This window comes from Manis pentadactyla, chromosome 3, assembly GCF_030020395.1.
Source record: "Manis pentadactyla isolate mManPen7 chromosome 3, mManPen7.hap1, whole genome shotgun sequence".
In the NCBI taxonomy this organism is placed as follows: Eukaryota; Metazoa; Chordata; class Mammalia; order Pholidota; family Manidae; genus Manis; species Manis pentadactyla.
In genome coordinates, this window is record NC_080021.1 from 221,400,527 (window position 1) to 221,412,567 (window position 12,041).

General features: G+C 48.8%; 1 protein-coding gene across 14 annotated transcripts in view; it reads right to left on the minus strand.

Annotated features, from left to right (window-relative positions):
* The window catches only part of PNPLA7 (patatin like phospholipase domain containing 7), a 64,630-nt gene that overhangs the window by 35,273 nt on the left and 17,316 nt on the right, over window positions 1-12,041 (minus strand). For all 14 annotated transcript variants that reach the window (XR_008996717.1, XR_005027806.2, XR_008996718.1 and 11 more), the window contains 2 exons: window positions 6,000-6,100; window positions 5,774-5,902 (listed from right to left, as the gene is read on the minus strand). Coding sequence is in view for 10 of the 14 variants with exons in the window: in XM_057499276.1 (XP_057355259.1) it covers window positions 5,774-5,902; window positions 6,000-6,100 (230 nt within the window). In the remaining 4 variants the exon portion in view is untranslated. The remainder of the gene's footprint in view (window positions 1-5,773; window positions 5,903-5,999; window positions 6,101-12,041) is intronic.

Below are 12,041 nucleotides of genomic sequence, written 5' to 3' on the forward strand. Positions count from 1 at the left end.
GCCAGGCAGAGAAAGACAAATACCAGATGATTTCACTCATCTGTGGAGTATAAAAACAAAAGAAAACTGAAGGAACAAAACAGCAGCAGAATCACAGAACCCAAGAATGGACTAACAGTTACCAAAGGGAAAGGGACTGGGGAGGATGGGAGGGTAAGGAGGGATAAGGGCGGGGAAAAAGAAAAGGGGGCATTACGATTAGCATGTATAGTGTGTGGGGGGGGCACGGGGAGGGCTGTGCAGCACAGAGAAGACAAGTAGTGATTTTACAGCATCTTACTACGCTGATGGACAGTGACTGTGAAGGGGTATGTGGGGGGGACTTGGTGAAGGGGGGAGCCTAGTAAACATAATGTCCTTCATGTAATTGTAGATTAATGATACCAAAATAAAACTAATTAAAAAAAAAAGGAAGATGTGGTACATACACACAATGGAATATTATTCAGCCATAAGAAGAAGACAAATCCTACCATTTACAACAACATGGATGGAGCTAGAGGATATTATGCTCAGTGAAATAAGCCAGGCAGAGAAAGACAAGTACCAAATGATTTCACTCATCTGTGGAGCACAAGAACAAAGAAAAACAGAAGGAGCAAAACACCAGAAGACTCACAGAACCCAAGAATGGACTAACAGTTACCAAAAGGAAAGGGACTGGGGAGGATGGGTGGGAAGGGAGGGATAAGGGGGGGAGGAAGTGGGGGCATTAGGATTAGCATGTATAATGTGGGGCGGCACAGGGAGGGATGTACGACACAGAGAAGACAAGTAGTGATTCTGCAGCATCTTACTACGCTGATGGACAGTGACTGTGAAGGGGTATGTGCGGGGGACTTGGTGATGGGAGGAGCCTAGTAAACATAATGTTCCTCATGTAATTATAGAGTAATGATAGCAAATTTAAAGAAATACATGTGGCAAAAAATGATGGGGCTGCAGGAGAGGCGGCTGCAGACCAGCACTCACCTGTCAGAGGCAGACAGATTTGAGGGAGAAAATCAGCAAGGACACCATGGACTGACTGACCAGCAGCACCAGTGAACTGGATTGACACCTGCAGACACTTCATACAGAGACAGCAGAACAGCCTTCTCATGCTTGTGTGGAACGTTCAACAAGACAGACCACATCCTGGTCAAAAAACACATCTTCACAAATTCAAAACAATAAAAATCACACAGTATCTGCTGTCAGACCACAATGGAATTAAACCAGAAATCAATAAAAGAAATAGGTGGAAAACCCCAAAGTACTTAGAGATTAAACAACACACTCCTAAATACCACATAGGTCAAGAAAGAAACCTTAAGAGAGAAATTTAAAATATTTCAAACTAAATGAAAATGAAAATAAAACTTATCACAATTTGTGGGATCCAAAAAAAAGCAGCGTAGAGGGAAATTTATAGCAGCATTCACTGCATATATTAGAAAAAAATATCTAAAATCCATAATCTGAGTTTCCACCTTCGGAAACTACAGAAAGAAAAGCAAATTAAATCCAAAGTGAGCAGAAGAAAAGAAATAAATATCAGAGCAGAAATCAATAGAATTGAAAGCAGGAAATTAATAAAGAACAATCACAAGCCAAAAGCTGATTCTTTGAAAATACTGAAAAAATTGATAAGCCTCTAGAACAAGGCTAACTAAGAAAAAGGAGTACAGACACGAGTCACTAACGCCAGAAATGAAAGAGGGGACACCACCGTGAGGCCGTGGGCACCAGACGGACAGCAGCGGAGCACCGCAACCAGCGCCACGCCGCAGTATGCCAAAGCTCATGCAAGAGGGAGAGGCTGACGGAAGTCAGTCAACAACTAACGACCTTCCAGAGCAGAGGCCCCGGTGGGTCCCTGGCAGATCCCAGCGGACATTCAAGGAGGAGTCAGGCCAGTTCTCTATGACCTCTCTCAGAGGACAGAAGCAGGGCGACGTTCTCACCTCATCCCACGAGGCAGCATTTCCCTGATGCCAAATTCAAAGACATTATGTGAAACCTGTGGCCCAGCCTCTCTCACGAACAGATGCAAATAGTCTGAACAAAGCATTAGCAAATCGAATCCAACAACATACAAAAGAATTATACACCACAAATGAATGGGATTAATCGCAGGTACACAAGGCTGGTTCAACATTAGAGAATCAACTAATGTTATCCATCACATAAACAGGCTAAAAGAAGAGAAATCACTGATTGATACATGACTGTACCAATCAGTAGATGCAGAAAAAGCATTTGACAAAACACCCATTCATAATAAAAACTATGAAGTAAATTAGATAAAGAGGGAATTTCCACAACTTGATAAAGACCATCTACAAAAAGCCCACTGCTAATATCATACACGGGGTGAAGAGCTCGAAGCTCCCCCACAAGATCAGAAACAAGGCGCGGACGACCCCTCGCTGCTGCTTCTCTGCACCGTGCAGGCGCCTTGCTTTACTGCGCCTCGCAGACGTGCAGTCACACACTGAGGGTTGGTGGCAGCCCTGTGCTGAGCAAGACTATCGGACCACTTTTCCAACAGCATTTGCTCACTTCGTGTCTCTGTGTCACATTTTGGTAGTATTTCAAACTTTTTTTCATTATGACTGCATCTGTTATGGTGTCTGTGACCAGTGATCTTTGATGTTACCATTGTCATTGTTTCGGGGCACAACAAACGCACCCACATGAGACACTGAACTCGAGCAGTGTGAGCTCTGACTGCCCTACTCGCCGGAGTCCCCTCCCTCCCTCAGGCCTCCCTGGTGCCCAAGACCAGATCCAGTCAATACCCCTGGCATTGGCCTCTAAGTGTCCAGTGAAAGCAAGAGTCATCTTTAAGTCAAAAGCTGGAAATGATTAAGCTCAGTGAGGAAGGTATGTCAGAAGCCAACACAGGCTGGAAGCTGGGCCTCTTGCACCCACCGGCCAGGCAAGTGTGAGTGCAAGGGGGAAGTTCCCGGGCGGAACCGAAAGTGCTGCTCCAGGGACCACACGAATGACAGGAAAACGAAGCAGCCTCCCTGCTGAGGACGTGTGAGTGTCGGGACAGCAGGTCAAACTGGCCATAACAGTCCCTTCAGGCAAAGCCTCATCAGAGCAAGGCTCCAGCTCTCCTCAGCTCTGTGAAGGCAGAGAGACAGGACGGGCCGTGGGGGGAAAGCCGGCAACTGGCAGAGGAGGGTTCCTGAGGTTTAGGGCAAGAAGCTCCGCACAACACCCAGTGCAGGGGAAGCAGCCAGGCTGGCGGAGACGCAGCACAGGCCACCCAGCGCGCTGCTGAGGCGGCTAAGAAGGCGCCCACACTCAGCAGCAGCTTCTCAGAGGACGAGATGGACGAAGGGGCCATCTCGGACTTTCACAGCCAGAGGGAAGTTAAGCACCTGGCTTTAAAGCACAGGCTGACTCTCATCAGGGGCTCATGCAGCTGGGGACTTCAGTCTGGAGCCAGGGCTCCCTGACCGTTCCAGGAAAGCTGGGACCTTTCAAACTACACCTAAAGCCGAACCTTCAGACAAACCTGACTGTGCTAAACCCACTGTGCCTGCGCTCTGTAACAGTGCAGCCTGGACGACAGCACGTCTGTTCACCACACGGGTCAGCGAGCATTTCGAGCCCCCTGCAGAGACCCACTGCTCACTGACAGCACTGTCCCCAGGGGCCCTGAGGAGGGCAAGGCCAGCCACGCCTTCAAGCTGCTGATATGACGTCTGCCCCTCAGCCACAACCAGCAGGAATGTTGCTTTTCAAGTCTTCCTACTTAAAACACAAGTAAGGCTCTAGCTGCCATAGACAGTGATTCCCGTGAGGAGTCTGGGCAGCAACAAAGGGGCCAGAGACGGCTGTTGGCAGCACACGACCCGGAATTTAACCTGGTGAGATGTCCTTCAAGAACGGAGACCCACGGCAGCCAGCCCACTGCGGTCCGCCTCCCTCAGAGCAGAGGCATGGCTGCTGTCCTCACCATCGGGGGCACGGCAGCGGTGGGCAGGCAGACCCACAGCCTCAGGGCGGTGTGTGCAGTGGGAGGTCCCCGGATGCGCTCCCTCCTGTTGTGCGCCCCAGCTCTGACCTGGAAACTGCCCCAGCTGTGGGTGCTGTGCAGTGCCAGGGCACAGGTCACAGACCTCATGAGAAAGTCCCTCCATTTTGGCCACAGGGCCAGGAAGGGAGGCTCATGGGAGCCAGGAGGGACTAGGGAGAAAGCCCGTCCCCACTTCTCGCTTGGCCCTCGGAGGGCCGCCCGGTAGCTGCACTGCTATGTGTGGCCCAAAACTAGTGAGACAATGGAATGGAGGACCCAGACAGCCCTGGTCTGTGACAGGCACAGCGGCCTGTGGGAAGGCCAGGCTTTCCAGGAATGGTCCTTGGCCAACCGGACCTCCACAGGCCAAAACAGACACAATCCGAGTCCCTCCCTGTACCCTGCACAAAAATGAATTCCATCTGCACCTGAGTCTAAGAATGGCAAAACAGTCAGACAATACAGAAAAAATTTTTTATGAGAAACCAAAGCAATGTTTGATTACAGCCAATGCAGACACACACAGGGCAAGCAGCTCCCTTCCTGTGGAGCCTGGGCCTGGCCCCATGGCACAGGGAAGCATGGATCCCCAAGCACGGAGTGTCTCAAGCAGGGACGCAGGATCTAAAAAGGGCAAATGCTGTTCTCAAGATGTTTCTTAGGCAAGATGCAAAAGGCACTAACATAAAGGAAAAGACTGAGTTCACTGCACTGGAATTAGGGCTGCCGTCCACCAGACCATGCGGGGCCAAAAGGCAAAACCCAGGGTAGACTGAGTGCAAGACCCGTAACCAACCAAGGACTTGTTCAGAAAACATAAAGAAATTGTAAAAGTGAAAAAGGAAAGATAGAAAAATGGGCAGAAGGCTCAAGCTGCTGCCTCCCAAGAGGCAGATGAAGCAAAGAGAACGTGGAAGGCCGACTACCCTGCCCATGATCAAGGGGACCAAACGAGAAGTCGTGCCGTACATCCCTAATTTATCCAGACTAGAAGTCTGGAAACCCAATTGCTGGCATGGATGCAGGACCCTGGGAGCTCACAGGTGGCGGAGGACAGCCAAGCTGAGAGCCAGATGCACGTCCCTCCCACAGCGTGGACATGGGATGGACACACAGGGTGCGTTCACACACAGGCCCACATGGCAGCAACATGGGCGGCGCTTGCAGCCCTGGCACACAGATGAGTCACTGGCCACTGCCCACACAGGTGCAGGGCAGCAGCTGCCCTTGGGAGGAACAGCTGTGGCCACAGAGGGCACACAGCTGGTTCCAGGAGCTCCTGATGGTCTAGTCCCAGGCGTGGTGGTTTCATGGGTACTAACTCTCTCCTGTATATAAGGCATTCACAACTGTCTAAAATGTAAGGGGGGAAAAGGATAAATACAAATGTACACATGCTGACGACAGTCAGAGTTCAAAGTCTGCAGAATGCACGCAACTCACAGTCCCCCTGCCACCTGCAGGCACCCGGAAGAGGCCAAGTCAACGAGAGCTGATATGCACAGCACACTCAGGGAGAGCCAGGGGAGAGGGTCTGCCAGGCCACCAGCGTGAGATGCTATCCTGAGCCCCACCAAAGGGGGTCGTGCCTCAGGCAGGGGCTCTGACCACCCCCAGCCCCGGGAAGTGCTGCCTGAAAGATGTGGGTCTCACGAAGGACAATGTCTGTGGAGAGAGTAAGAAGCCCACCCATCCCTCAAGAGACTGTGCCCCTCTCCCTGCTCGCCCAGCCTGAGAGAAGGCAGGAGGGCCACTTACGTCCAGCTTCATCAGTGTGAGCAGGTCCTGCTTGGCGGCTCTGAAGATGGCATCTGTGTCATCTGAGCTGCTCCCCAAGTAGTGGAAGATGGCAGAAGGGGTCTTGGCAACGGTCACGCTCCTCTTGGACTTGCAAAAATCACAGAAGGAACGTCACAGGGAAAGGATGTGGGGGGGTCCCGCCAGCAATGGGGACGGCGGAGCCCAATGGGGAGAGGCTGCCTACCTTGCTGGCCACGCTGCTCCCGGGATGCTCATCTGCATGTAGGAGGGCCCTGGCTTGGTCACACGCCATCCTCAGCTCTGAGGTGGCACCTGCTGTGCTGCCTACAAATGCGTGGGACTCAGGACTGTGTGTTGGCTTGCCTGGTCACGCGGCCTGCGCACAGCCACTGAGGGCCAGCTGGCAGTCCCCGAAACCTAAGCAGCATGAACCCCAGTAAGTAAGACTCGAGCTCCTGGAGTCTCACTACAAAGCCCCTGTGCCTGCATGCCTTTCCCCAAGCCATAGCCAACCTCTCGATGTGTCAGGTACCCAGCACAAGCACACCTCCAGACCAGGTACTGTGAATTCCGCTGACGGATCCGAGCTTTGGGTCAAACACATCTGGGTCCACACCCCAGGCCCATCACAGCCAGCCACATGCACAAATGACCTATCTAAGCTGTGGTTCTATCTAACCAAAGCACAGCACTCATGGTGCCCGCTGCTCAGGGTTGTTCTAGAGCTTGCACGAGGCCACGCACCAACACTTGCACCAGCAGGAAAGACGTGAGCTACCCACGCCATGACTGCAGCTGCATGCAACACAACTGGAACCCCATGCACGGTGCAAACAAGAACCCCTGAGGCATGGGGTCCCGGTGACATCGCCCGTGTGCGTATCTGTCAGAGCTCAGAGAGCTGCATGCTACGGCGGGCCACACTCTGCCACTCGTGCCTCAGGAAGAACCGTCAGCACTAACACAGGATGGTGCTTCTCCCTCTGGGGTAGGAGTGTGAGAGGGTGGCTGCCGAGCGGCACTTCCCAGTGTGAGGGCCCACTGGGCCAAGGCCACACGTCCCTCTTCCATGAAGCCTGAAGCTGAAGAGTAAAGAGCCTGCAATAGCTGATTTAAACCAGCTTCTGTCGCTCCCAGGGCTCTTGCTGGGGGTGCCCACAAGCCACACACGATGACAAAATCCAGCTTGTCCAGCCAGTCACCCGGCGAGGAAGGAGCCCCTAGCGATGGCAGGTCTGCCAGTGGCTGGAGAGCAGCTAGCCTTAATGCCATTGTTCATATGGCAAAACAACACAGGAGCATGTACATGAGAAGAGTAAACGATGGGACTTATTACCAGGAGCCGTGAAGACCGATCTCCACTCATTTTAAAGGTTATGTTTCATAGGAAAATACTTAAATCTCTGTAGTTATCTTATCATATTAATAAGACATAAAAATTCCAGAATAACAGCAGTTAACAATACCTATCTGTAGTTACCTAAACTTATAACTGTATAACTAATATAAAACTATTCATGATTACATTCTGATAATTTGTGTCCATCCTGAGATACTGTGTATTATATTATTATATAAAATGTTAATATGGGTTGTTATATTTTTGTTTTGTTATTACTACTTATCAATAAGCCAAGTTAATATGATACTAATATTCATTTTAAAAATAAAACCCAACTGTACTCCCCGTGATAAATACATGCACACATTAGGGTGGAATATTTCTATAGAATGTTATTGTTACAATCATGTAACATTAAAAATCATGCTTTTAATCGATAAAACTTAGAATGTTGACTACCTCTGATCTTTGCCTATGAGAGTATGTCGCCCATACAGCCCAGAGGAAGGGTGGCTCTGTGCCTGAATAAACACTGACCCGTCATCTCCATGGAACCGGACAGTCATATTCAAATTTTATGTGGGTTGCTATTATTTTCAGTTATCTATCATTTAAGCTTCTTTTATTTGAAAAAATTCACTAAACATGTTTTTATTAAATATGGCAGGTCAAGTAGGCAGCCATATGGAAAAAAAATGTTTCTTGATCCCTGCTCACTCCAGACAAAAGAATCAGCCCTAGAGGGATAAATATGAAAGGGGAAGTGTTTGATCTTACACGTAGATTTCCAAAGTGGAACACAAAATGTATTAAATACGAAAGAAAAAAACCTGATAAATGGACCCTATTAAAATTTAAAATTCCTATTCATCAGAAGACACCATTAAGAGAGTGAAAGGTGAGCAGAAAATTGTTTTAATACACTCATCCCACAAAGGAACTCCTCTTAACCAGTAAGAAAATGAAAGACAGCCTGCGAGAGAAATGGGCGGGGACAAAGCAGCCCCCACCCCCACCCCCAGCAGAGACGGAACGTGCAGGGTCAGGGCTGGCAGGAGGGTGCTGTTACAACCCTGAGGCCCTGCTGAGGGGCACAGGCCAGATGGAACAGCAGGAAGCTCCGCGGCTGGGGAGGGTGCCTGTGAGCCACACTGTCTGACACCTGAAGCCAGGGAGCATCTGAGAGGCTCGAGCTGTCAGAGCACAGATTCCACAGACCCACATTGGATGGTTCTGCACCAGACAGTGCAGACTAGGGCAACTGGACAGTCCGAAGGGGCTGGTGGTAGGACAAATCAGGACACGCTTGGAAAACCATGGCAGCTACTAGATCCAATATCTGAATTCAGCAAAGTTGCGGGATACAAAATTAACACACAGAAATCTGTGGCATTCCTATACACTAACGATGAACTAGCAGAAAGAGAAATCAGGAAAACAATTCCATTCACAATTGCATCAAACAGAATAAAATACCTAGGAATAAACCCAACCAAGGAAGTGAAAGACCTGTACCCTGAAAACTACAAGATACTCTTAAGAGAAATTAAAGAGGACACTAACAAATGGAAAGTCATCCCATGCTCTTGGCTAGGAAGAATTAATATAGTCAAAATGGCCATCCTGCCCAAAGCAATATACAGATTTGATGCAATCCCTATCAAATTACCAACAGCATTCTTCAATGAACTGGAACAAATAGTTCAAAAATTCATATGGAACCACCAAAGACCCTGAATAGCCAAAGCAATCCTGAGAAGGAAGAATAAAGTGGGGGGGATCTCGCTCCCCAACTTCAAGCTCTACTACAAAGCCACAGTAATCAAGACAATTTGGTACTGGCACAAGAACAGAACAATAGACCAATGGAACAGACTAGAGAGCCCTGATATAAACCCAACCATATATGGTCAATTAATATATGATAAAGGAGCCATGGACATACAATGGGGAAATGACAGCCTCTTCAACAGCTGGTGTTGGCAAAACTGGACAGCTACATGCAAGAGAATGAAACTGGATCACTGTCTAACCCCATACACAAAAGTAAATTCGAAATGGATTAAAGACTTGAATGTAAGTCATGAAACCATAAAACTCTTAGAAGACAACACAGGCAAACATCTGAATATAAGCATGAGCAACTTCTTCCTGAACCCATCTCCTCAAGTGAGGGAAACAAAAGCAAAAATGAACACATGGAATCAAACTAAAAAGCTTCTGTACAGCAAAGGACACCATCAGCAAAACAAAAAGGCATCCTACAGTATGGGAGAATATATTTGTAAATGACATATGTGACAAGGGGTTAACATCCAAAATATATAAAGAACTCACATGTCTCAAGACCCAAAAAGCAAATAACCCAATTAAAAAATGGGCAGAGTCTATGAAGAGACAATTCTCCAAAGAAGAAATTCAGATGGCCAACAGACACATGAAAAGATGTTCCACATCACTAATCATCTGGGAAATGTAAATTAAAACTACAAAGAGGTATCACCTCACACCAGTTAGGATGGCCAGCATTGAAAAGACTAAGAACAACAAATCCTGGCGAGGATGTGGAGAAAGGGGAACCCTCCTAAACTGCTGGTGGGAATGTAAACTAGTTCAACCATTGCAGAAAGCAATATGGAGGTTCCTCAAAAAACTAAAAATAGAAATACCATTTGACCCAGGAATCCCACTCCTTGGAATTTACCCAAAGAATACAACTTCTCAGATTCAAAAAGACAGATGCACCCCTATGTTTATCACAGCACTATTTACAAAAGCCAAGATATGGAAGCAACCTAAGTGCCCATCAGTAGATGAATGGATAAAGAAGATGTGGTACATATACACAACGGAATACTATTCAGCCATAAGAAACAAATTCTACCATTTGCAACAACATGAATGGAGCTGGAGGAGATTATGCTCAGTGAAATAAGCCAGGTGGAGAAAGAAAAGTGCCAAATGATTTCCCTCATTTGTGGAGTATAACAATGAAGCAAAATTGAAGGAAAAAAACAGCAGCAGACTCCAGACCCCAAGAAGGGACTAGCAGATACCAAAGGGGAGGGGTGGGGGAGGGAAGGTGGGGAGGGAGGAAGAAGGGGATTGAGGGGTATTATGATCAGTACACATGGTGCAGGGGGGTGGGGTCACGGGGAAAACAGTATATCACAGAGAAGACAAGTAGTGACTGTGGCATTTTACTACACTGATGTACAGTGACTGCCATGGGGTATGGGGGGACTTGATAATATGGGTAAATATAGTAACCACATTGTTTTTTCATGTGAAACCTTAATAAGAGTGTGTATCAACAATACTTTAATAAAAAAAAAAAGAAAACCATCGGCAGCATCTCCCCATCTAAACACATGTGCACTAATCTGGCAGTTCCTATGGGAACATGTGTGCTTGCATGCAACAGACATATGAACACAGTACAGCCACACATTACCACGCCACAGGGTGGGTGCCACAGACACAGGGCTGTGCAGAGAAGCTAGGCTCGGTAGGGCAGAGAACACGAGTGACTGATGGTGGTGACAGGTAGCATGGGCAGGGGTTCAGAGCAGCTGGTTTATCTGGGTACTGGTCTCACAGGTGAGCTCAGTTTATGAAAATTCATCAAACTACCCACTTATGATCTACACACTGTATGCACATTAGAAAACCATAAACAGCTAATGAAAATAAAAACTTGGTATTAGTGAAGAAGTGGGCAAATACCCCAATACACAGGACACCTCAACAGCTGACGCAGGGAAGGAATTGTCCGGACAAGCCCGTCCACAGAGACAGAAAGGACATGGAAGGCTGCCAGGGTGCAGGGCTGCCCAGGGGCCAGGCTTCTTAGCGGGTGGTGAGAATGCGCAGAACTTGACAGGGGTCTGAGACCAAGGAACAACTCCGTGACTACACTAAAAACCACTGAACTGCACACTTTGAAAAGCCTCATGGTAGGCTAATTATAGCTCAAAATAGCTGTTACTAAAAATCAAAGAAAATCCTTGCCGATTCAGAACCTGATACCTAAGAAGATGGCACCAAAAAGCACACCAGGGAGATGAAAGGTTGCTTCGGCGATGGCGCCGGGCAAGTCACGCCATGCGGAGGAAGAAAAAGCTGCGTTTGTCCCCCCAGACACGCCAAGGAGCAGGGGACACATGAAAGATGGGGCCGAGGGGGGCAAGAGGAAGGAGCTGAGGGAAACTTCCGCAGGACATTCAGGACCCGGGCATGAGGAGAGAACACGCAGGACCCAAACACAAGCCACAGGGTGTGTGACGGCAATTCGCAACAAACGAACACCTGGGGCCGTTCTGTGCGGTCCCCGTGGCTGGGTCTTGGGGCAGATGGAGGCCAGATCTCCCAACAGTCAAAACCCTCTATCTGGGGAGTGAGTGTAAACCAGCAGGACAAACTCAGACTCAGGAAAGCCTGCAGAAAAGGGGTAAAGATGTAAACAGACCATTCTCAAAGAGGGAACCCAAAGAGCTCGCAAGGACACCAGATGATGGAACTCGCCAGCAACCCACGAAATTAAAATGAGAATAAAACACGCTTTCTAGTGAACAGAAGAGCCAAGTCAGGAAGGTGGACAGGAGCAGGCCAGTCTGTAGGGGAGTGTGGACACCCTGCTGACTGCAGGCTAGGGCCGGACTCACCAACGCCACCCTGTGGCCCACGGGCTGGATGCACCCAGGGGAGCCTGGGTCCCCACAGGGAGAAGAGAGTCACTGGTGGCCAGAGGGTGTGAGGACCTCTGTAGCTGAGGCCCAGAAGAAAGCAGCGTAGAGAAAGCCAGGAGGGGCAGGCGGCCAGGCCCAGGAGAGCTCTGCTCTAATGAAAGCAGAGCCTGGGTGGTGACGGAGGGGGCAGAGGGCTTTGGAAAGACTGTTCCAGGGCAGGAGGGTGCATGTTGGT